The sequence below is a fragment of the Lissotriton vulgaris genome, chromosome 9, assembly GCF_964263255.1.
Source record: "Lissotriton vulgaris chromosome 9, aLisVul1.2, whole genome shotgun sequence".
NCBI lineage: Eukaryota > Metazoa > Chordata > Amphibia > Caudata > Salamandridae > Lissotriton > Lissotriton vulgaris.
In genome coordinates this window covers 768,469,787-768,497,282 of record NC_141697.1, presented here as the reverse complement: position 1 = coordinate 768,497,282, position 27,496 = coordinate 768,469,787, and the positions used below count along the sequence as shown (strand labels likewise).

At 42.0% G+C, this 27,496-nt stretch overlaps 1 protein-coding gene across 1 annotated transcript in view; it reads right to left on the bottom strand.

Moving 5' to 3' along the window:
• The window catches only part of LOC147692227 (uncharacterized), a 149,050-nt gene that overhangs the window by 34,258 nt on the left and 87,296 nt on the right, over positions 1–27,496 (bottom strand). Inside the window, exon 8 of the mRNA XM_086936756.1 lies at positions 5,139–5,240. Coding sequence (XP_086792882.1) covers positions 5,139–5,240 — 102 coding nt within the window. The remainder of the gene's footprint in view (positions 1–5,138; positions 5,241–27,496) is intronic.

Genomic DNA, 27,496 nt, shown 5'->3' with positions numbered 1-27,496 from the left:
ACAAAAACAATAATTTGAGGTGATTTCCTCTTTCAATGTGTGCTGTTTAATGCAACACGCATTGAAAGAGGAAAAAAACGAGGATAAATAAAAACATTTCTCCTCATTGCACCTCGCTACGCCACCCCTAGGGTGGCATAGCATTCTGACAGATTTCCAGATTCACGATTTCTCGTAAATCTGGAAATACATCAGTGGACATGGGTGTTGCGTGGGAACACCCACAGCAACACCCATGTCACGCCCCTAATACGCAAAGTGTTGCGTGGACCGGGGCGATATTTACAAGCACAGGTTAAGTCAGGCAGGGTGACTTTACCTGTGCCTGTAAATATCCCTTAGCAGACTGTGCCACCAGTGCATCACGCAACGCGATGCACCAGCGGCGCATGGGGCTTGTAAATCTTCCCCATGGTATTTGAGATTGCACAAGTAAGTTAAAAAACTGGTGTAGATAGGTGTTGTTTGATTGGGGCATGCACCAGGATTTAGTTGTACTTTTATTCGATTTTTAAAATGTACTGTGGGGGTGGCATGCAGTTTCAGTAGTAGCCGTTATTTTTTTGCATGAAATATTTCTTCTTCTTAAAAGGGAAAATGATGCACAGTTTGTTATATATTCTCTATGTTTTTCAATACATTTTTAATACTCATTTAATTTGCAATGTGGGCTAGTCTGCCAATGGGCCTCCCAGCCAGTAGGCTCAGTATTATTCAATGTTGCATGAGACAACTGTGTCTGTGGTGCCTGTTGAATTGAAACTTCATTTAGGCCATGATTGGCATTGGATTAAATGGCAAAATTTATATTTTTGGGGTGTTTCTCGTTCTCTTTCTGCAAAGAGTGAATAGGTGGGGTAATTATATTTGATTCCTTAGGAGGATGTGTTTTGTTGTAAACTTTCTTAGCCCAGTTAATGTCTATGTTGCCCATGTCATGTGGCCAGGGGCCATTCTCTATAGTAAGTGCCCATAGGCCTGCATGTATTCTTTTTTTTGGCCAGGCGTCCTTGCTTGCTGTTTTACCATGTGGTCGGTGGCCATTTTGTGTAGGCGACCAGTGTGCTTTTTCCATAGGCCTGCATGTCTTCTTTGTTGTGGCCATGCCTCCTTGCTTTTCTGTTATACTATGTGATCAGTGGCCATTTTGTGTAGCCAGCCAGTGTGATTTTGCCGTAGGCTCACATGTCTTCTTTGTTGTGGCCATGTCTTTTTGCTGGTTATTGTTGTGGGACCATGTGGCCAGTGGCCACCAGTGTGCTTAGGTTTTGCCATAGGCTTGCATGTGTTCTTTCTGTTCACCATGACTTCTTGATTGCTGTTGTTGAAATGTGGCTAGCAGTGTGCTATTGCCACAGGCCAGCATGTCTTTTTTGTTGTGGCCATGCCTCCTTGCTTGCTGTTAGACTGAGGTTGGTGGCCATTTTGTGTAGGCAGTCGGTGTGCTTTTGCCATACCTCCTTTCTTGCTGTTTGACCATGTGGTCGGTGGTCATTTATATGAAGGGGGTGTGTTAAGTAGGTCGCATTCCAAAATTCAAATTTTGCCATTGTGATGAGGCACTGAATGAAATGTTATGGATATAACATGCACCATTTGTCTTTAATAAAATCCAGATTTTTAAGTTACAAAACCATGTTGATGTGAGTACTGCTGTGACCTAAGATAACCTATCCTGTATTTGAGAATCTCCACGAATGGACTTTGAAAACAGTACCTGAAAGGTTGGATTGGATGAACCTGCAGGGGATGTGTGCTCCTCCTTGTAGTTCAACGATGGAAAGCAGATTCTGAGAGGTGGGAAACACCTGGAGTAGATGGCTGGGCTTCCTGGAATTGATTTTAGAAACAGCAGAAGTTGGAAGAATCGGCAGCCGATTTGTATGGTTGCTGGAACTGATTTTGGAATTGGAACAATCTGGAGTGGATTTTTGTGCATCTTGCAATTGATTTGGAATGGTATGCATTTTGAAAGGACAACCTGGGATTTGGGATTGTTAGAACATAAAGTGGATATCTGTGGGCCACCTGGAACTGGGGGAAGAATCTGCAGTGGATGTGTGTATGTCCTGGAATTGATTTTGAAAACATCACTGAAGAAGTGGGAAGAGTCTGCTGTGAATATGTGTACGTCCTGGAACTCATTTTGGAAGCAGCACCTGAGAGGTGGGAATAATCTGCAGTGGATGTGTGTACCTCCTGGAGCTGATTTTGGAAGGAGCACCTGAATGGTGGGAACAATCTACAGCGGCGTTGTTTAGCTACTAGAACTGATTTTGGAAGTAGCACCTCACTGGTGGAAAGAGTCTGCAGTGGATGTGTTTATTTCCTGGAACTGATTTTTGAAGTAGCACCTGAGAAGTGGAAAGAGTCTTCAGTGGATGTGTTTACTTCCTGGAACAGAATTTCGAAGTAGCACCTGAGAGGTGGAAAGAATCTGCAGTGTATGTGTGTACCTCCTGAAACTGATTTTGGAAGCAGCATCCAACAGGTGAAAGGAATCTGCAGGTGATTTGCATACATCCTGGATCAAGAATTTGGAAGCAGCACCTGAGAGGTAGAAAGAATCTGCAGTGATGTTTACCTCCTGGAACTGATTTTGGAAGTAGCACCTTAACAGTGGGAATAATCTACAGGAGATGTGTTTAGTTCTTGGAACTGATTTTGTAATTGGCACCGCCCTGGTGGGGAGAGTCTGAAGAGGATGTGTTCACTTCCTGGAACTGAATTTGAAAGCAGAAGATGAAAGATGGAAAGAATCTGCAGGGAATGTGTGTACCTCCTGGAACTGAGTTTGGAAGTAGCTCCTGCGAGGTGGGAAGAATCTGCAGTTGATTTACGTATCTCCTGGCAATGATTTTGGAAGCAGTAGCTGAAAGGTGGAAAGAATCTACAGTGGATGTGTTTACCTCCAGGGACTGATATTGGAAGTACCACTTGAACGGTGGGAATAATCTACAGCAGGTGTGTTTAGTTCCTGGAACTGATTTTGGAAGTAGTACCTCACTGGTGGGAAGAGTCTGCAGAGGATGTGTTTACTTCCTGGAACTGATTTTTAAAGCAGCAGATGAAAGGTGGAAAGAATCTGCTGGGAATGTTTGTACCTCAGGAAACAGATTTCAGAAACAGCATCCAACATGTGAAAATAATCTGCAGGTGATTTGCATACCTCCTGGAGATGAATTGGGAAGCAGCACCTGACAGGTAGAAAGAATTGGCAGTGGATATGTGTACCTCCTGGAACTGGGAAGAGGTGTGGCGCCGCGGCCAGGGCGACTGACGTTGGACACTGGGGATCACGGTTCGATTCCTGGATCCCGCGGCAGGGGTCTGCCCAGCACCATGTGACTCTGGGCAATAGCTTGCTTAATCTTTCCAGTGGTCCCCAGCGCCGAGATACCCCTTCGGGGGGATTCGTTGCGCTATACAAGATCCGGATTTACATTTAACTGAGTTTGGAAGTAGCACTGAGAAGTGGGAATAATATGCAGTGGATGTGTTTACTTCCTGGAACTGATTTTGGAAGTAGCACCTGAGAGGTGGAAAGAATCTGCAATGGATGTCTGTGCCTCCTGGCACTGATTTTGGAAACAGCAGCTGAAAGGTGGGCAGAATCTGCAGTGGATGTGTATATCTCTTGCCTCTGATTGTAGAAGCAGCAGCTGAAAGATGGAAATAATGTGCAGTGGATGTGTTTACCTCCTGGAACTGATTTTGAAAGTAGCACCTGAATGGTGAGAATAATAATCTACAGCGGATGCATTTAGTTCCTGTAACTAATTTTGGAAGTAGTTCCATACAGGTAGAAAGAATCTGCAGTGGATGTGTGTACCTCCTGGCTGTGAATTTGGAAGCAGCAGCTGAAAGGTGGAAGGAATCTGCAGTGGATGTGTTTAGTTCCTGCAACTGATTTTGGAAGTAGTAGCTGACAGCTAGAAATAATCTGATGGGGATGTGTTTACTTTCTGGAACTAATTATGGAAGTAGCACCTGAGAGGTGGAAATAATCTGCAGTGGATGTGTTTACTTCCTGGAACTGATTTTGGAAGTAGCACCTGAGAGGTGGAAAAAATCTGCAATGGATGTCTGTGCCTCCTGGCACTGATTTTGGAATCAGCAGCTGAAAGGTGGAAAGAATCTGCAAGGGATGTATGCACTTCCTGAAACTGATTTCGGAAGCAGCATCCAACAGGTGAATGGAATCTGTAGGTGATTTGTGTACCTCCTGGAGCTGAATTGGGAAGTAGCACCTGAGAGGTAGAAAGAATCTGCAGTGGATGATTGTACCTCCTGGTGCTGATTTTGGATGCAGCAGCTGTATCTGCAAGGGATGTATGTACCTCCTGAAACTGATTTTGGAAGCAGCATCCAACAGGTGAAAGGAATCTGTAGGTGATGTGCGTACATCCTGGAGCTGAATTTGGAAGCAGCACCTGAGAGGTAGAAAGAATCTGCTGTGATGTTTAACTCCTGGAACTGATTTTGGAAGTAGCACCTGAACAGTGGGAATAATCTACAGGAGATGTGTTTAGCTCCTGGAACTGATTTTGGAAGTCGCACCGCCTTGGTGGGAAGAGTCTGCATGGAATATGTCTACTTCCTGGAACTGATTTTGGAAGCAGAAGCTGAAAGGTGGAAAGAACCTGCAGGGAATGTGTGTACCCCTTGAATCGGATTTCAGAAGCAGCATCCAACATGGGAAAAAAATCTGCTGTTGATTTTCATACCCTCTGGAGCTGCATTTGGAAGCACCACCTTACAGGTAGAAAGAATCTGCAGTGAATGTGTGTACCTTCTGGAACGTAGTTTGGAAGTAGCACCTGAGAGGTGGGAATAATCTGCAGCTGATGTGTGTACCTCCTGGCAATGATTTTGAAAGCAGCAGCTGAAAGGTGGAAAGAATCTGCAGTGGATTTGTGCAACTGCTGAAAATGACTTTCGAAACAGCACAGGGGAACTAGGATTGGAAAAACATGAACTGAATTTGTGCGTCTGACGCTATGGACTGTATTTAAAGCTTCTGGAAAGATATCCAGACTAGGAGCACGAGTCATTCAATGGGATTCTGAGCCCAAATCCTAGCAATATAATAATCATCTAAAGCATAATCCCACCCCTCACCCACCTCCAACTCATACCTCTGGTCATCGGTGGCAGCAGCGAGTTCCAGGGTGGTTTCCACTGGATAGAGTTCTGGCAAGGTTTGGAGGCTGTCATGGCTGCTTCTTCTCAGCGATGCCCTGGCACAACAGACAGATGTTAGTTAGTCAGTACCCAGCATAAGCAAAGGTTTATTTTAGTCGCATAGCGACACCCAATTGACTGACAGTTTGAAAAATGTGCACACAAATTAACTTGAGCTTCAGCAGCCACGTGGCCGTTTATTCCAAGCTGACTATGTTTGCACTGGTATGCTACTTCTGAAACCAGTGTGCATAATGGGAATGTTTTGACATGGTATTACAGAGGCCAGCTGACCAACAGGGAACTGAAGAATATCCCAATTGCTTGGAGTGCCTGGAAGGATGGACACTCTGGAGGCAAGTTGGTCCTTTCTTAAGCACTAACGGCTAGATGTAGGTAATTGTAAATTACCGATTCAGAAATACAGAATTTTACCGATTCGGTATTTTCGAATCAGTAATTGCTATGTAGATGAAAAATCGGTCAAAGTTACAGAATCGTTAAGATTCCGTAATTACCAAATCGGTATTTACCGATTCGGTAATTGCCATTCATTCCTATGGGCCTGGAGGCCCATAGGAATGAATGTTAATTACTGAATCGGTTAATACCGATTCGGTAAAATAGGGAAAGAGTCAAGGGTGGCGGGGTGTCACTTTGACACCCTGTTGCACCCCTGATTAGTGCTTGTGTGCACATGTGGCACACATACATGCCCTATGGGCATGTATGTCTGCCACATGCCACTGTTGAAAATGCATTGATTTGCATTTTCAAAGGTATTCCTTATTTACCACCAACTAATAGTTGGTGGTAAATAACGAATCCTTAAAGCACATGAGCACTGTTTAAAGTGCTTCCTACATGTCATATACCGATTCGGTAAATACCGAATTGGTAAATGATGATTCAGAAAATAACGAATCGGTAAACACCGATTCGGTATTTACCGAATCTGCAAATTGCCCCCCTACTTCACCAAAGCCTATTACCGGTCGGTAACGGCCGATTTCGGCCGTTACTGACCGGTAATACCCTTCCTACATCTGGCCCCAACTGCTTATATGTAGTCAGACGCACCAGAAATATGTGCCTCCGGGTCTAAGAGTTTTCCACATGGTTTATCCTCTGCTGCATAATTGTAGATTCCAACAAACTATTTCTTTCTTAGTCAAAAGGACCAAAAGTCATTAAAAAATAATACTGCCACAGAATGTGCCATATTATGACCCAGTTAGCCCTGCCAAATAATTTAATCAGAGTCACTGGTTCCATTAGAATTACATGATCCACCGATCCAGTGTCCTTCCCCCCGAGACTCAACTTGCCAAAGCTGGGAGAAGTGAGGAGTAACCAAGAAAATCTGGTGTGGAATTATAGATTCCCAGGTAATTCCTTATCACTAAAGTGGTCCTGAGGGCCCTACTCATATCTCCTGATTAGCACTGGAGGTGGGGGGGTGGGGTAGGGTGGAGGGTGGAGGGGACAGCGTAGTCTGTTTTTTTTACAAATCTTTATTGAGATTTTTAGCTTTTTTTCTTACATCACGGTTACCCCACCCTCCCACCCCCCCTGAAACCCCTCCTCCCGGTACAGGTAACATTTTGAAATTTAAAAATTAGCAGTGAACGAATAGAAAAATTATAAAGAAAAATAGGAAAATACAGGCTTCGAAGAATAAGAAGAAAAAACAAAAGGAACTATATCGTTACATTCCTAGAGCACTCAATAGATCTCAACCTAATTGAACTATGCTGGGCTCAATAGCCATAATCTAACTGGGTCCCAAATTTTGATTCCCTTTATTTTTTTCCTGATACCTTTCCGGCTATAAATGGCAATTTCAAGATTTTATGTAGCTAAGAAGCGCATCCGCCATCGTTGAAATGCGGGTGGATGTTGATCCAGCCATGCGGTAGTTAAACAGATTCTTAAGACTGCCATAGCAATATATATGAGTCCCTGCATGGCAATAGGTCTAATAACTTTATCTACCCCTAACATGATTTCTGCTGTGCCGATCTCTATATTGACTTTGAGTATTTCCGATAGGAAGTTAGAAACTTCTCATTTAATATTATCTAGAGTATGACATGTAGCCAACATATGTATCAGATCAGCTTTAGGTCCCCTTCCCCTCCCCCCATTTTGAGATCTTTTCGCATGTATAATAAAGGTCGAAAAAAGTTTTGTAGAACTGAGCTTGGAGCTTGGTGGATATTAGAATAGAGCTGGATAATTCGAGTGCTTTGTGGGCTAGATCCTCTGTGATATTGATCCTATTTTGCCAAATATTTGCATGTTTATCAATATCGTCTGGTAGTACAGCGATTAGGTCTTTATAAATATCTCCAATTTTTACCCTGGCCGAACTAACCACAGTGTTAATTGTGGGGATTTTCTTGAAGCAGCCATTGGGTCCCCCCTTTTTGAGAATAAAATCTTTTGATTGTAAAAACTTAAAGAAATCATGCGCATTCAGCCCATATTTATTTTTTAGCGATTCAAATGAACAAAAACCCGTTGAATCGTAAAATGAGCCGAGTTGCGAGATTCCTAAACTAACCCATCGTCACATACAGGAATCCAAAAAAATTTCAGGCAGATTGTTATTGTTTTCTATCGGAGTATAAAATGAAAACCTGCCTATCGCCAGATGCTTCCGAACCATGTTCCAAACTGTATAGATACCCTTAAGTGTTTTAAATCGTTCTTTTTTTAGATGGCATTCATAGGGTAGTTTCCAAAGGGGGTTATTGGCATTATTACCCAAAATGAGTTCCTGTGGAGTTGGAGTCGAGTAAATGGACGTTGAGTCTTGTTTGGGGATTAACAGTAAACTGCTGTATTTGATGGTTGTAGCCCACCAATAGAATTTGAAATAAGGGAGGGCTAGGCCACCTCTATCCCTTGAGTGTGTGATATGTTTATAGGCTCTTCGTGTTTTTCCATAGCCCCAAACGAATGCGAGATAGCATATTGTCTATTTCATTAAAGACTGATAGGTCAAAGTTAAGACAGATTGCCCAGAAGAAGTACAACAATTTGGGCAGAAAAACCATTTTAATGAGATTGCATCTTCCGATTATTGTTAAATGCAGGTTGTGAAGTCTCAATAAGGTTTTATTTGTCTGTTTCACTAAAGGGTATAGGTTCGGGGCCACAAGTTTATTCAGATCGGAAGTGATATTAATGCCGAGATGTAATGCATTATCAGTAACTCTTGCATCATCAGCACTGATGTTATTATTTATTACAATCTGGGTTTTAGTTTGATTTAATTTGTATCCCGAAATCTCCCCGAACTTTTTAGCTTCTTCCTCCATTATCCTTGCTGTTGTAATTGGATCAGATGTAACAATCGCAATATCATCAGCGAAGGCTAGAGTTTTAGTTTCGAAATTTGATGTCTTAATGGGTAGTATGGACGAATTCATTTCTAGCCTTGTGATAAAGGGATCAATGTAAATGGCGAAGAGTAGGGGAGAACAAGGACACCCTTGTCTTGTTCCTCTAGTCTCTTTGATGCTGACCGATGTGACCCCATTGATCATAACGATTGCTTCGGGAGCAATATACATTTTCTGTACTGCTTGAATAAAATGTTCCCCGATCCCACACTTTGCCATGACCGACCATAGATATTGCCAGGAGACCCTGTTGAATGCTTTTTCAGCATCTAATAAAATTAGGCCCATAGGGTCTCCTGCTACCTCGGCAATATCAAAGAGACTTATCACCCTCTGGACGTTATCTGTTGTTGATCTTCCAGGGACGAGCCCGTGTTATCTAGCAGATACAATTTTATGAATTAAAGGTGCCAATCTACTTGCTAACAGTTTGGAATATATTTTAGAATCATTGTTTATTAGGGTAATAGGACAGTATGTGCCTAGTTCTGTCGGATCTTTATTTTTTTGGGGGACCACTACAATTTTTGCACATGCCCTAAAAGCCGGAGGATTTCCCTTCATGAAGACCTTGGTAAACAATTGGGTTAGGATGTCTTTAAGTGAGCTACTAAATCTGTCATAAAATTCCACGGGAATACCGTCTAGACCTGATGCCTTGCCAGATGGAAGACTATATATGGATAGTAACATTTCTATCCAGTCTGGTGGTTCAGCTAGAATTCCCTCATCTGCTTTGGATAAGCAGTGCCTTATATCCGAAAATAGATACTCATCGATTTGATCTTGTTTAATATCTGTTTCAGAATATAGCTCTGCATAATATCTCCTAAAGGCATCTCTAATGTCGTTTGTATCATGAGTGAGGCCGAGAACAGGGTCTCTTATGGCTTTAATCGTATTTTTAGAGTTTTGTTCTCTTACACTAATGGCTAATTGGTGCCCTACCTGTTCACTCCATTCATAGATTTTTTCCCTATTCGCTGTAGCTTTAAGGATTGCTTTACGAGTGAATATTTCAGATATTAAGTTTTTTGCTATTGCTACATCTCTGATTGCCTCTTCAATGGTGCTCCCCCCTTGAAGTAATCTGATTAGATCTTCTTCTTTCCTGGCCAAATTCTCCTCTAGATCTTTTAAGTTTTGTTTGGCTTTTTTGTTATTTTGGATAGAAAATCTGAGGGTTTCTCCCCTTATCCCTGCCTTTAATGAGTCCCATACCACCTCTAGCGGGGCGCTACCCATGTTGAAACTTAAAAATTCTGGGATCCATTGATCCATATGGGTACAATATTTATCATTGGTTAGCAGAGCTCTTTCAAAGGTCCAGTTACTGCGATCAGATTTAATGATGTCAATATCAAAACTTAAAAGCAGAGGATTATGGTCTGAAAAAACCCTCGGCAACCTATTTATATAGCATTTGGATAAAATTACATTGGAGATGAACATATAATCCAATCTAGCCAATTTGCGATGGGGGTGGGAAAAAAAGTATATCCATGGTTTTGTGGTGTTTTCATCTCCCAACAATCTACCAGCCCATGAACATGACAGAGTTCCACCAAGGCTTTGTATGTTCTAGGTTTCCGGCCTTGATATTTAAATGTTGGTTCCGAAAGTCATATTGGTGGGAGATTGATGTTAATATCCCCACACATGATCATAGGAACAGGCCAGTGTACTAATTTGTTAGATAGGAACTGTAACAATGTTGGATCGTCTGTGACGTTGCCATAGATTGAAGAGACAGTACATTTTTTCCCACTTATACATTGACACTCTGTAATAGCCCATCTACCAGATGGGTCTGAAGCTGATCTTAAAAAACTCAAACCCCCACCTCGCGCTAAAATAGCTACCCCACGAGTTTTATTTGATTGGGTGGTGGCGACAACAACTCAATATCCCAGGTCTTTAAACAGATGTCTTTGTGACCCCTCTATATGTGTTTCTTGAAGACATATTATTTCTGCTCCTATTGATTGTAAACCTATTGCTAATCTTTGCCTTTTTTTGATTTCATTGAGCCCACATATATTCATAGTTAGTATTCTCAATTTAGCCATTTATTTTGTAGATTTGATGTACTTCTAAAATTAAAGCTTTTTTTAGTCATTGGACAGAATGCTCTTCTTGTCCTGTAACTAAGCCTGATCATAAATTCCACCCTTTCAATTTGCCTGTACTGCTGCCCCCTTCCCCCTCCCCCGTCTTCCCCACAACAGCTAAAACCCACCCCCCTCCATCTAATGAGGCTACCTGTTGCCCGTGGGCCCAGGTTGTGGGCATCTTCCAGATCCTTCGGAAGTTGGTGGCTCTAGGCCCTGACCCCTATCACTTCTGGAGAGCTGATGATCCTAGTCGGTGATTTTATTCAACGGCTATCATTTATAGGCGTTTAATTATTCCACTATAATACTACCTGTCAACCCGTTTTTTCGAAGAGATTCTCAGCTCACCCTCTCTATCTTTATCTAGACCCATTGACAGCAAACGAATGGTCTCTATTTGTTGTGTTTTTTCCCTTTACTGTAGTCCGAGATCTCTTCCAAATAGGATTGCGCTTGAATTTCGCTGGAGAAGCTTCTCGTTGTGTCGTTAAATATAACTTTTAGTCTAGCTGGATTAAGTAAGAAGACTGTTGCGCCGATCTTTTCAAATGGGGAAAAGAGTTACCGTAGTCGCCATCTTCTCTCGACCGTTGCATGGGCAAAATCGGGTCTGCTAAAGAAAGCATATCCTTTGTAATGTCTTTTTTTGGTTGGTCTTGCCAAGTCAAACATTGCTTCCCGTAACAGAAAGTTTCCGAAATTGACAAGCATTGCTCTGGGGTAGTGCTCTGATCCTTGTGACTTTTTGTTGATGGTAAAGGGAAAGCGATGGACTCGCTGGATCTCCTTCGGCGTAGTCTGGAAAAACTGAAATCCTGGGCCTAAGTATTCCAAAAAGCACTTTTCTAAAATATCTTTTGCTATAAAATCGTTTTCTTTATAGGATATTATTTTGACCAAAACATCTATATGTATATTTTGACCTTCTCCCCACACAAACACTCATATATAGACAAATATCTGTGTGTGTGTGTGTGTTAATGTGTGTGTATGTTTATGTGTACATAAAATACATAGAAATAAAAACACATAGCTATATATGCACACGTTTATGTTTTTAGTATGTCTTGTATGAATGTGTTTCATTATATTTATATGATGTTATTAATTTTGGGGGAATAGCCTCAAATCCGCTAAAATCCACTTTGGTGTATGTTTAATATGTGTGTTCTCTCTCTCTATCCATATAAATATATATATATATATATATATATATATATATATATATATATATATATATATATATATATATATATATATATATATATATATATGAAAAAAATATCGAAGAAAAAGTTATAGAAAGACAAAACATCGAAGTCCTATCTAAAAACAGGTAAGTACAAAAATATTGAATCAAAAATATCGAACAAATATATATACGTAGTCAAAATATCGAATTTATTTAAATATCTTAAAAGTAATTCAAAATTAATGAAATAATAACTATAAATAATTAAAACATACTTAAAAATACTTAAATAACTTAAACATTATTAAATAATTAATTTAAGTTAAAAAATAAAAATACAATTAGATTTTTTAACACATATATATATATATTAACATAATATTAATTAAAAATATACAGTATTGGGGGCGTGGCTAGCAGCTGAGCGCAATGGCCGCAGCCTAGAGGAGCTCCAGGGATAAGATCGCTTTCCCAGTTATCCGTTTATTAATCCGGCCATAAAACGGGACCCAGAGTCTAACTATAGCAATCTGGGACGGATCGGCATGCATTCATCTGGCTCCGAAGCTGCTGGGCGCCCGGGAGCAGAAGTTATGATCGGCAATTAATGCGGGCCTAAGAACGGGGCTGAAGCTGGGGCCTAAATTGAAAGTGAGTCCCCAGGTGCATGCGGGGAGATCGACGGCCAAAGCAGCAGACGGGGGAAGCGGAGGCAAGGATTTGAGTCCTGGGAGGTGCGCAGAGTGAAGGCACTGAATGCCGGTACAGAAGCGGAGGACGGGAGACATCGGCTGCCCCGCGGCTGTGTAAAGGCACTCCGTAGTGCGGGAATATCGGAACGGACTGCAGACACGGCCTGTAGCCGCCATTTTAGACCATCAGGACTCGGAGGTGCCGCGCGGCAATCAGTAGCGGTGGAAGTCCCAATGCCAGAGGAGACACCAGAAATACACAAAAGGTCACACAAAGTCTATTTGAATATTGTGCAGCACAAAAAGGCCCATCCAGGATCCCGGAGAGACAAACAGTGCATCACACCATTGAGAGTTGAAAGAGACTGTGCAACGCGACCTTCCCCAGCGAAGCGGAGTCTACGAGACACATAGCTTGCAGGTGGGAATGTGCTGATGACACAGAAGCACAGTTAGGCCAACAGCAGGGGAAATAGTGCTAAGTTGCTACAGACGGTGGGGGCCTGAGGCTTCCCTGTATTCCCCTCATCCGCAGAGACACTGCCACTGCTGCGCAGGGCAGAAAATATCGGGGCATTGAGGCGCAGGGCCGAGGTAGGGTCCCCCTGGGACTCTCTGTCTCAAAACACGTGCAAAGATCAACAATACCGCGGTAGAGAGACGGGTGACCTGATAATCTACAGAATGTGTGGAAGAGGAACTCGTGCAAATCAGCACGGTAAATTAGACAAATTTGCATATTCAAAAGACTACCCTCCGCTACCGGATAATACAGGCCAAGTGAACAAAGATAAAGAGGCAGCTGCTGGCCCTAATATGACGCTAGAAGACATTATGGTGGCCCTTCACAGTGTGCAAACTACGGTAGGCTTCATCTCAAAGGATGTCACACTTTTACGCGCCGAATTTCAGAAAATGTCCGCAAGGGTTGCGGAAGTTGAACAAGGGACAACAACACTCTCAAAAGACTCAGCACTCCTAATTAAGAAAGTGACACGGTTAGAAGAAGAAAATAGGCGTATGGCGGCGAAGATAGATGACCAGGAAGGACGCTCCCACCGCAAAATCGTTCGAATCACGGGGCTTCCGGAGACGGAAGGGATTTACGTCGAGGAACTCATAAAATCTCACTTGCAACCTAAAAGACTCTCCACCTAATTTTCAGTGGAGCGGGCGCATAGAGTGCTGGGTGGACGACTGAAGCCTGGGGCCCCTCCATGACCGGTGCTGGCCCTTATCTTACACTTTCGGGACAGAGACACAATATTACATATAGCCCAGGTGGCACCACCAGTCCGAGTTCATAATTCTGTCATCTCCTTCTTTCCAGACTACACGGCAGCAGTTACAGCAAGACGTAGAAGCTTCTTAGAGGTAAAGATGGCGCTAAGAGCCCGTGAACTGCCATAATCCATGCTCTTCCTGGCAAAATTACGTGTTGTGGCAGATGGCAAGACTTGGTTCTTTGAAACACCGGAGGAGGCCCTTGACTGGTTGGAGGGGTGGAGAGTTGCGAGGAGAGACGGCAAAGCACAAAAAGGACGGCGGCATAATGGGAGAAATGAAGATCCTGACGACACTGAACACAACCGCGATGACACCAACCAATCGCAGGAGAAAGCAGAGGAAGACGTGAGCTGAACTGGAACTAGGCCCTCCCTGGTGCTAAGACTGTTGAAGAAGCAGACTCTGGGACATGGGGAAGATGCAGTCCTCCATGGACTTCCCGCTCCCATACGTGCAAGTAATGGTCAAAGAGTTGGGTATTAAGCACTCTGCTAATTTGGGGTGACGGGCAGTTTTAAGTCTGCATGGCAGGGAGGCAGGGAGGGGAACGGGGAGGCGGGGGATGTTAAATTTTGGTTTTCAAGAAGTTTACTTTATGACTCAGTAAACAGTCAGTTATGCAGTAGCGCAGAACTCGGAGACATGCTCCCATTTTAACCTGGCCAATTTCAAGAGTCCTATTGGACATGTTGGGAATGAAACCGAAAGGTACGGGGCAGGATGACGCCTGAGTAGTCCCTAATACCACGAGGCCTACTCTGTCCCTGCTTACATGGAATGTGAGGGGTCTAGGGGATAATATTAAACGAGGCATAGTCCTACAGTGCATCAAAAGAGCTGGCCCAGCGGTGGTACTGCTGCAAGAAACGCATCTTACTGGTATGTCAAGTAGAGCGATGGATAGATGGGAATATAAAATGGTGGCTCACTCAGAATTTACATATACTGAAGAAGCAATTCCCGCTGATTGTACGTAATGTCAGATCTTATGCACTGGGGAGATTCGCAGCTATCAGTACGCAGTATGAGGGGTGACCTCTCAACAATATGTCTGTCTGTGTTCCCCCGGCTTTGCGTACAGTGGCACTGACGGATCTTAGTGAGTTTCTGCTTGGCCTTCCAGAGGGAGAACTCCTTATTGGTGGGGATTTTAACGTGACAATACACAACACCTTAGCAGGCTCCCAACCAGAATGGGTACGTCCGGAGGATCACGACTGGGAAGTTTCTTAGAGGCGATGAGCCTTGTTGATATATGGAGGAGACACCACCCAACGGAACACCAATTTACGTATCATTCAGGGGTCCATAACAGTCTAACCAGGATAGATTACTTCTTGGGATCCTTGCGCAGTATTGCAAATGTAGAAACTATAGAAATACGACCCCGGGGCATTTCTGACCACTCCCCAATATTGCTTAATTACACATACTACCTACAGAAAAGACGCAGAATCTATCCGATCTGCCCCGGCTACTTGCAGGTTCCCAAAATCAGAAGGGACCTTAATAAAGGAGTAGTTCAATACTTCCGAGAACATACAGGATCAATGGCCTCGCTGACTACCCTCTGGGAGGCATTTAAAACGGTTGTCAGAGGTCAGGCCATTTCATCCATTTCAGCACATAGAAGGAAAGCGCAGGTAGAACTACAAAATTTAGTCCGAACTACATGCAGCTGAGGTCCTACACGCTGGAGATCCCACCCCTGACACAGCTGACAACTTCCGACTCCGACAGCACGGACATAAAGAACACCTCACCACCCTGACTAGACAACAGATACAGACTACGCGTCACAAAATATGTAAAGTTGGTGGCAAAGCAGGGAAGTTGTTGGCGTGGTTAGACACGAGAGAAAGAAGTGAAATATGGATAGCACAGCTAAGTACAGCAGAGGGGGAGAGTACGACTGATCCCCACAAAATAGTGAACATGCTGGTACGACACTTCCAAACGGTTTATTCATCCGAGTCAGAAATGTCTTTGGGGGAGGCGATGACATATATCCAATATCTTAACATGCCCGAACTGATGCCGGAAGCGGCAAACGAACTGGAGTGCGACCTTACAATAGACGAACTAACGGCAGCCATCGGGTGCTGCAATCAGACAAAGCTGTGGGTCCGAACGGAATCCCGATTGAATTTTATAAGAGAACAGCAGATACCACTGCACCGCACATGTTAAACATGTTCCTCGATAGTTTAGAGAGGGGTGAACTAGCGCCTGATCAATGCACAGCCATAATAGTGGCGATTTTAAAACCTGGTAAGCCGGCGGATAGATGTACCTTTATAACGGCCCAACTCCCTAATAAACGCGGAAGCCAAAGTCCTTGCAAAATTATTGGCTAGACGACTAATGCCACACCTAACGGCACTCATACATCCAGACCAGTCTGGATTTATGCCGGGCAGGAATACAGCCCTGAATTTGAGGAGACTACATGGGGTATTAGCCCGTGCAGAGTATTTAGAGGAACAGGCGGTGATACTTTCCTTAGTGGCGCATATGGCTTTTGATATGGTCAAGTGGCCCTTCCTTTTTGCAGTATTAAAGCATTTAGGATTTGGCCCTAAGTTTTGCGCATGGATTCCACTCTTGTACACCAAGCCTCTGGCTCATGTTACAGCGAATGGCCATACATTGAATGATTTCTCCCTGGCGAGGGGTTTGCGCCAGGGCTGCCCATTGTGGCTGTTGTTTTTCGCTTTGGTCCTTGAACCCTTGGCTGGATGGATCCGATGGGAACCAACAATACGGGCCTCAAATGAATGGACAATTGGAAAGACCGAGTGTCCCTCTATGCAGACGATATATTGCTATATTTGTCCAAACCCAGGAACTCTATAATGACCCTCCTGGACTTGTGTACTGCCTATGGTGTGGCTTCAGGATATACCATTAATTGGTCAAAGTCAATACTTTACGTGCTTCATGGCCCTCCACCACTCCTTCCTGATTACTGTCTGTTTGCAATAGCGGGAAGTACATTTAAATATTTAGGGATCTACATAACCGCTGACTCAAGAGAATTTTTTAATAAAAACCTACAGCTCCCACTGGAGCGTCTTAAGAGAGATGTACATCATTGGGAGACACTGCCACTAACGTTGCTAGGAAAGGCAGCACTTTTTAAAATGATGGCCTTACCTCGCTTCCTGTATGTCCTGGAGAATACACCATAACAGGTGATGCCTACCTACTTTAAAGCCATCGCGGCACAGGTCTCCAGCTTCTTATGGGGTAGTAAGCCACCACGCATAGCTCAGGCCAAACTGGTGAGAGGGTGGTATGACGGAGGAATAGCGCTCCATGATGTGCAGCTCTATTACTGGGCAGCACAGCTCAAGGTTATTAATCACTGGCTCCATATCTCACAATCTGAGCCAGCGTATAATTGGCATTGACAATGTTTGGCCCACTGAGACATACTCTGATGCTATGGCACACGGCACAGACTAAACTGGGATGGCGGGGGTACTGACGCAACTTACACCACTATGGGACAACAAAAAACTAGGAAAACTTCGAATCAGCAAGGGCTTCAATCACGGGGATGATATAGGAATATCAACAGTGGGGGACTTGTGGCAAGGTGGGGAAATGGTGCCATTCGAGCGCCTTCAGCAACTATATGAAATGGCGCCCTCTGAATCGTTTAGATATACACAAATCAGACATGCCCAGATGATGGCGATACCACCTGGCTCTGAGGTCCCAGAAGCATCCCCTATGGAGGATAGGTTACTAACTGATTTCATGCAGAAGAAGGCTACCTCCTTTACTTATCGTAAATTAGTAACAACTGGCCCGACCCTACAGGCCCCCTGAAACCTAAGTGGGCGCAGGACATAGGGGAGATGGATGACTCGGAATGGCAGGAAGCGTTGGCGTCCCCGAGGGGGGTGGGAATACCCTCACGCCTTAGACTTGTACAGCTCAGAATTTTGCACCAATCCTATTATACCAGACTTGTGTTACACAAGATAAGAAGGATAGAACATCCCTATTGTCTCCGGGGCTGCAGAGAAGAGGGAAACTTTTTTCATACTATATGGGAATGTCCCAGAATAGCAATATACTGGTCACAAGTGTTACGTACCATATCACAAGCGCAGGGGGTGTCGCTCACATCAGAACCACGCAGATGCCTACTAAATATATGGGAGCCGAATAATCTCACACGCCACGGGCAGACCTGGGCCACATTTGGACTAATGATAGCCAAGAGGAATATAGCACAAAGGTGGAGAGGGGTGGAGGTGCCTTCACTAACAGCGTGGAGCAGAGATATGGGTGAGGCTATGATAACTGAAAGGACGGTGTTTAGTAATAGAGGATGCCATAGAAAATGGACTAAGATTTGGGGGACATGGAATGAATACAGGGGAGGTATTTGTGATCCACCAGCAGATAATGAAAGTGATGACTCAGGATTGAATGAGGGGTGAAGGGTGGTGGATAGAGGGGCGGGGCTTGAGAAAAACTGTGAACAATTGGCAGAAAAATGTATATGTGCTACGTGCAGAACTGTGTATTGTTGAAACGTGGTTATACAGATATGTTATGTATGAAACTGACTCAAGTTACTGACATGATGGAAAAAATAAAAAGTTTTAAAAAGAATATATATACAATATTTTTACTGTAGTGTAGCAAGAGGTTAAAATTTACTATTACCACTCCAGCAACTGCAACAGTAGGGTAAACGTTGGATAGCGTAGGGGTAAAAATTACTATTCCCACTCCAGAGGGTGCAACAGTAGGGAAAGCGTTGGATAGCGTAGGGGTAAAAATTACTATTCCCACTCCAGAGGGTGCAACAGTAGGGAAAGCGTTGGATAGCGTAGGGGTAAAAATTACTGTTCCCATTCCAGAGAGTGCAACCGTAGGGAAAGCGTTGGATAGCGTAGGGGTAAAAATTACTATTCCCACTCCAGAGGGTGCAACTGTAGGGAAAGCGTTGGATAGCGTAGGGGTAAAAATTACTATTCCCACTCCAGAGGGTGAAACAGTAGGGAAAGCGTTGGATAGGGTAGGGGTAAAAATTACTATTCCCACTCCAGAGAGTGCAACAGTAGGGAAAGCGTTGGATAGCGTAGGGGTAAGAATTACTATGCCCACTCTAATGAGTTTAACAGTAGGGAAAGTAAACATTTAATATATTAATACAAATAAATTAAATATCAATACCAATATAAAAATGTATTAAACTAAATTACAAATTTAAAATTATGTAATAATTAGTCAGTCAGTCAGTCAAAAACTCTTTATTCGATTAATTAAAATCATAAAAGAAACAACAATACATACGTACAGAGTAAAAATATATGTATACATTTAAAAACAAGCATCTATGTACATACATTCAATTATATACAAGTTATATATTACAACGTTCATGGGGTGATAATTAATACAAAATATCTCCTATTGTAATTAAAAACCACTATTAATACAGTATAAAATGTATACAAATTTCTGTTCCACGATTATGGGGAAGTGGTTTAGATCAATTTATCTGTAGGGTTCTTTTGTTTTTAACTCTGGCTGCAGCCACCAGAAAACTAGCTACGCTAAAGATAACTCGCACACTGTTCAATAATTGCAAATACAGTAGTGCAGGCCTCACCTGCAAGAAACCCGCTTCTCGTAATATGGGCAACAAGAATTTATTTCGTGCCACCGCAAATTTGTCACAAAACATAATAAGGTGAAGAGTGTCTTGTGTCGAGAAGTTGTCACAAGAACATGGTGGAGAATCAGCTGGCTTACCCCAATGTTGTTGATCTCCCAACACAAGATGAATAAGGTTAAATCTGAACCTTGTAAGCAAGAAGCGATGGTATGGCTTTGTTACAATCCTGAGGTAGGGTTCTATGTGGGGCGAGGACTGCAGAGCATAAATACTTCTTACTCCTGATTTTTTGAGTTCTATCTCCTCCCTATCTGCCTCAGCCATGATTCGGTAGTTCTGCTTAATCCATCCCAAGTCCTCTTTCTTGATACCCTCTGGGATGGAAAACACGTCCAGACGTCTCAGCCTGACACACGCCGCTCTAACGTATGCCAGCCATGGGATGCTAAGTGCCTTGTCAAGAGCCAGACAGTCTTTAAGGATGAGATGATTAAGGGTAATGTCCTCATTCAGCCATGTCTTAGCCCAGCAAATCAATGGTGCTGCCTTAAGATGGTCTGTGATATATCCCATTCCTAGTTCACAGTGTACTGCCATGGTTGATGATGAATGTGGTACCGCCAGCAGTGATCTAAAAAACTTATTTTCTACCAATTGGATTTTATCCACATTGGCATATCCCCAAATCGATGCCCCATAGGACGCAATGGCCCAGCACTTAGCCTTATAGATTTTGAGCATGGGTTCCATGGGTTTCGCTCCCAGTCTTTTAGTAAAATTGAGAAGCCCTGTGGTGGATCTAGCCACTATGTTACTTTTGTGCTTCATCTGGGGGCCCCAATTACCTTTCTCATCGAATAATACCCCCAGGTACGTAAAGACTGGGACCCTTGCAACTTCCGCACCCAATAATGTAATAATTAATCAAATAAATATACAAATAAATACAAATAAATATTAGTTATTAAAATTAATTTCCTATTAATACAAATGAATTACCAAATAAAAATTAATTAACAATTAAAAATTAATTATTACACATTAATAATTAATTAACAATTAATTCAAAGTAAATACCAATAAATAAATTAAGATACTTAATTAATTACAATTAAATTACTTCCCACCATATTCCCCTATAAACCCACAACCCGCTACAGAAAATAAATTAATTAAATTAACATAATTATCAATTAATCAATTAATAAAAAAGAATTACCGATTAAAAATTAATTAATTACAATTTAAAATAAATTAACAATTAATTCTAAAAGAATACAAATACATAAATTAACAGATTTAACTAATTACAATTAAATTACTTCCCACCCTATTCCCCTATAAACCCACAACCCGCTACAGAAAATAAATTAATAAAATTAACATAATTATCAATTAATCAATTAGGAAAAATTAATTAACACGTATAAAATAATTACCAATTATAAATTAATTAATTACAAATGAATAATTAATTAACAATTAATTCATAATAAATACCAATAAATAAATTAACAGATTTAATTAATTACAATTAAATTACTTCCCACCCTATTTCCCTATAAACCCACAACCCGCTACAGAATTAAATTACACATAAATTAAATAACATAAAAAAACACTTAAAAAAATTTGATATTATGAAAAATTCGATATATCTTAATTACTATATTATATACGTCAATATTTTAACTTTCTATATTTTAAAAATCGATATTAAATGACTTACCTTCAAAACAATATTTTTCACCTCTATATTCTGTCCATTGGATATTTTGTCCATTCTATATTTTTACTTCAATATTCGTGCCATTCTATATTTTTTAATCAATATTATGTCTGTATACCATATGTATATATATATATATATATATATATATATATATATATATATATATATATATATATATATATATATATATATATATATATATATATATATATATTTATATCAACCAAAGACCCCTTACTTAGCAGAGATCAGAGCACACAGAGGGGAAACCTTTCAGAAGAATCCTTAATGGCGGGTGCAGGGCATAATGCATTTCAGCGTTAATTTGCCTTCATCGGACGCCCTTCGCAAAATCAGGTATTACACCAGCTCCCTCCTTTGAACTGCTATGGTCCTCCCCTGAACGGGAAGTCAGCTGACTCCTCCCAATTGTTTGCAGCTGCAGTCAGGTGGAAAGACTGCAACTTCCATCATGCAACATCGTGATGAATGACAATAACTGGAGTCCTTGCTCAAATTAGCGCTTTATTACCTTGCAAGGGGGTGCTTAATAACCTCGGTAAAACCTGTGAATTTAAAAGTCCAGATCTTCCTCGGTCCCCATCATTCTGCCTTAGTGTCCAGAGTCAAGCCGGGCCATAAAGCATGGATTTACTAGTTCATCTTTCAGGTGAAGTCACAAGCTGCTCCTGGCAATGGCCACTTGCCCAGCCTGGTCTTGAGGCGGTCCTGCGGTATCCGATACCTCGGAGAACAATAGTGTTGCCACTGTTAGCATGTAAAGCACGCTCATACCTTCAGGTCGAGTTTGCGCTATATCAAACTGCAACAAAAGAAAACAACCTACCATAGGCAAGGCTAAGCACACACACCTGCTAAGCACAAGTTTAAAGTTTAAAGTTTAAAGTTTAAAGTTTAAAGTTTGTTTATTGTACAGTTAATAAAAACTCACAATTTTAAAACGTACAAATATTAAAAGTCAGTATCTTCTTTAAAACAAATAAGGTGCAGTAACTCGAGTATTTAGGAGTGTAAAAGTCTCAGCTTGGGTTGCTTAAGAATCAATGGGGTTTTTGTGGCATTGATGCTTCCAAATTTCGAAAAACATGATAGCCAGGGGTGTTTACCTTGTTATTGTTTATCTAATGCTTGAGTAGACCCTCTGGATTTTTCATTTAGTCTTGTGGCCACTGTATCAAAGTATTTTGTTGTTCTGCAGTTTAGCTGAGTTTTTTCGGGATTAAAACAGAGCATCACTGCCTGCCTGCAGCTCGTTATGCCCTTCTCGTTCCATAGAGCCCGAAACAAAGAGCGCCTTATGTCACGGAGATTTGTGCAGATGCAGATAATGTGTATAAGGTCCTCTTTCCCAGCACAAGGATACCCTCACGGATGAAAGGGCACATTACAATTACGTGTTTTAACATGATCCCCTGCTTCATGACATAAATGTGCCAGTATAATAACTCTTTCCTAATTTCTTCCTAGCAGACACTTGCTGACAGACTTCTAGATCTGATTGTTAAAGCAAAGGACAGCAACTACTCTCTATAATCTGCTTTTATTGATATATTTTATAGTTTGTAGCGCACTCTAAAATAGTTTCATCATAAGCCTCCTGTTTTCATGCAATTACAACACCTTGCACAGAGCTCTGAAACACAAAATAATGGCGACCATGCTATAGGAAATAATATGTAAATAAACTGTCTCATCGATCTTCCTCATTTTTAGCTTGAAGTTTGGCTGAATTCAAACCTACGCCCCAAGAAATCCTCAATTCAGCACTAAATGCCTGCTATTGCTTGCCTGTGTTTTCTGCAGGTAAGAGGCAGATTCCTTTGCCTTAAATTCTCGCGAGTATGTCTGGATGAATGGTTCATGTAGTAAACTGATTGCAGTAATAATTCAGCACCTCAAGGTGGCACTGTGGGTCTTCGGTAGGTGCTGATCTACAGTCCTTGTCACCAGTTATTTGAACATTTTGAAGCCACTCTTACGCTTACTGTTTCTTCCCAAAGTTTCCACTCCACGAAAGACATAATGAAGAACAGCTAGTGTTATGCATGGCTCTATTGGCGAGCCACTAGCGTGTATTTCTGTTTCAAAACGTCATAACTCACTGCTATGATGTAGCAACAATTTATAACAAGACGCATTACGCATTGTTGTTTCGAAATAAAGGCCTTCCAAGGCCAGGCTAACTGGGCTCTCTGAGAGCCAGTCAGCGTAGTGCGGCTTGTCTGCTTTCACTGAGAGCAGAAAGCACAGCTGCAAGACGGGGAGGGAAGTCAGGGAAGGTGGTGAGGGCTGCTTAAGAATGGCAGGAAAGGTATTTATTTACATTTGGAGCAGAGAGGAGAGGCCATGTATGGCTCCCCATTACTACTCAGCCCAATCATAGCAATTAAAAGCAGGGGCACATGATTTTGCGTGGCCTACCATAACAAAAAATTATAGATGAGTATAAACGGCCACATGCATCATTGTAAGGTTTTGCGATTCCTTATTTGCGATGTTTAGGGAATCGCAAATAAGGAATTGCAAAATGGGATGCATGATTTAAATCGCATAATATTTGCGATTCGGTAAAAATCGCAATTTTTACCGAATCGCAAATATTATGCGAATTCTAATTTGCGATTTCGCAATTCCCATTAATTCCTATGGGCCAAAAGGCTCATAGGAATCAATGGGAAGGCATTGACATTTTGGGAATTTCAATTAGCTGTTCACAAAATGTTAATGCATTCCATGGGTGCAGGGGGGGGGTCCAAAGGACCCCCGTGCACCCCTGAAATGTATTTTGAATTGCATGTTTCACACACACATGTCCTAAGGACACGTGTGTCTATAACATGACAGTGTTTTAAAATGCAATTTTGAGCATTTTAATACATTTTCGCAAATTACCACGAGGTTCACCATCGGGGTAATTTGCACCCCCTAATTGCGAATTCGCAATTTGAAACACAATCATGCATTGCTTTTAAGGAATCGCAAATTTGCGATTCCTTAAAAGCAATCGCATTTTTGGAAATCGCTATAAATAGCGAATTTCACAAAAATGCATGATGGAGCCCAAAAACGTATTTAGGAATCGCAAACGGCCGAATTTACCGATTCGCACCGTTTGCACTTCCTAAATAGGTTGATGCATGTGGCCGAAAGTGAATTACTGGGATGTTTTTCATCTCTGGGTTCTGAGTGACATCGTAGGCAATCGAGCTCGGCTCTCATTGTCTATATGATGTCCCTCAGAACCCCTCATTGAAAAACATCTCTGTATGTCACTTTTACCCATCTATAATTCTATATGTTGAACCATTCAGGCATCTGTCTATGCCTCCCAAATGTTTCTGACTTTCTAGGCTTACTCTGAAACTCGAAGAAGAGAAACAGAAGGAACCCTAATATTTTAAAGAGATTATTTACTATTCTACAGCTGTCCTGGAATATTTGGAATAGGGTTTGCTTGTGACCTTCATTGAACCTTCCACAAATGGAGAGAGTAAAAAGTACTGACATGTCGGTGTGCATAAATGACATGCATTTGCATGTGTACCATCGACACAAGCAAGTATGCAAATGGTGAATGACAATTCCAAAAATGACGCCAGCCTGCCACTTCATGTAGTTATGTGCCATCATGCCACTTCATATAATTATGTGCCATTTGCAGTAAACCTTTACAGCGAAACATGCAGTTCACATGTAAACATTTATTGAAAATGCACACGAATGACAGAAGGCGATGAGCTGTTTTTGACGGTTCTTTGTTTGAATGCACCCTGGTATCGAAAAGTGACATGAGGACGCAATTGGAGCTAAAATTTAGTGCAAAATGACAGATTTACATTTTGTGTAATAATTTGGCAATTTCGTATAATTTTGCTAAAGTGTTGTATAATTATGCAAAAGCAAGGATTATGATACTGACAACCCTTCGTTTATAAACCAAAAATATAGCATTAGGACATTATAAAATGTTCAAAGTACAAACGCTGGGGGGCGTGGCTTAGGAGCAGGCGAGTGATGGTGCATTCCCTGTGAGCTCCATGATGTGACGAGCCTTCGGTGGATTTACAGGACCTCAAAGGATCTTGTGGTGGTTCCAGATCGCTTCTACCGCCTCATGAAGGTGTCGGGAGGCTGGTGCGGACTCTGAGCATGACCGGCTGTTCTTCTGGCTCCTGACATCCGCGCCGGTAACCTTTGCCGATTTTGGACGCGGGCGGCCGCCATTTTGTGCCGCCGAGCCCGCGTCCTTGCTCTACAGTGCGCTCCTTTATCCCCTGGATCATGTGGCTGCTCCTGCCTTTTGTTTATCGCGTTACCACTTTCTGCCATCACCCTACTGTGGTATAATTCGTGATTTACATGCCCTTTGTTCTTTTTTGTCCCTTCTTATATGCAATGGCCTATTTTGCTGCATCTGACCCTTAATCTGTGGTGATATCGGCCGCCATTTTGTGGATGTGGTGAAAATGCCCGTTTTTTTTTCTTTTCTTTTTTCCTTATTTTGTGGCTTCTGCAAGATGTTTTTCCTTGGACTCTCCATAAGTTTGCTATTTCTATTTGCTATTGCTGAGCAATGAATTCCTCATTCACTCCTTACACTACGTACCCACCTTGCTCTTATTAACTGACTTATGGTGTAAACTGTGATGCTCTGAAGCTCTACTGAAGGGTCAATTTCTTTTTGCCACCAGCCACTTCTGCTCCTAACATGCGGTGCCACCCATTTTAGCTTGTGTCCTGGCACTACTGCCTGTTCTTCGCATTTTCTAGTGCCCATTGCTCAATATTTCACGCACTTTGGTGTTGGAACATATTTTGACTGCTGCCTACTTTCACCTACTGCTCCAAATCAGCCTGGAAGTTCTCTGCCTATTCGTGACTCTTTTCTATTTCTTTCGATAGGCAGTTAGAATGAGATACAGGATTTTTCAACTGCCCAATTCTGTTTGCCTCTTGCCTTTGCTTGGCCTGAACATATTTCTACGCCTAATCTTTTTTTTTTCCATTTTACACGTGTGTCTGTGCCTGCAATCTCAATTGAAGGCTACAACATGTCTCACGATTCCGGAAATTCGAAACATTCAGTCGCTGGTGCTAAAGTGAAGAGACCAAAAAATGATCCACCGTCGCCCATTTCTTCGCCGAATCCTGTCCTGGATTCTATCTTGGAAGAAGTTCACGGTCTTCAACCATTCATGTCAGCTACCAATGTCCAACTATCTCAGATTGAAGCAAAGCTGGCAGTTATGGATGGCAAAGTTCTGGAGTTGGAGTAACATGTAAGCAATATCCAAGATATCTCCTCTAAGATTCCTTTTCTGGAGCAAGAAATTCATAAATTGAAATTACACACGGAGGACCTTGAAAATCGTAATCGGAGGAACAACCTACGCCTTTACGGTCTTCCAGAAAATATTGAGGGGACTGATATGGTGTTTTTCTTACAGCGGTTTCTGATGGATCTTCTAGATCTCCAACCTTCGGCTCATCCTCTTAATTTCCAGAGAGCCCATCGTTTAGGCCGGCTTCAACCTAATGCTTCCAAACCCCGTGGTATTATAATGCTTTTTCTTGAATTTACAGAGCTAATGTCCGTGTTGAAGGTTGCTAAGGCAAAAAGGCGTCTTATATGGTCTGGCCAAAACATTTTTATCTCTCAAGACCTCTCTACTGCTACGAATGCTCAACGGAAAGAATTTCTGAATCTCCGTCCTCAGATGAGACAATTGAATATCCAGTATGGTATCCTTCATCCATGCTTCTGTAAAAACCCACACAATGGTCGTACTCACTCCTTTGATGACCTGCAGAAGCTCCAGTCGTTTTTGCAGTCTATATCTTCATCTGGCATGGACACTAATGATTAATGTCCCTTTTTCTTTGTTGTTTTCCCTTTTGATCTGGCCTATTGAGTTTTGTGTTGTATGCTTTTCCTCTGGACTCCTTTTTTCTTCTGTGCTCTTCGTTTTTTTTCAAGGTTCTCATTCTTCTTTCACTCTATCGCTTGCTCATGGGGGGTAACTTCCTCTTCGGCGTATCCATGCTCCTACTACTTTGGTTCTTCTCTTCTCAGATCAGGCTCTCTTGCTTTGATCTGTTCACTTCTATCTTGATACTCTTCTATTTCTTCTCCCTTTTTCTTCTTTTCTCTCTCCCTTTCCTTTCTGCCTCTTCTACTATTCCTTCTCTCTCTCCATGTAAATCTCCTCATAGGGTGTGT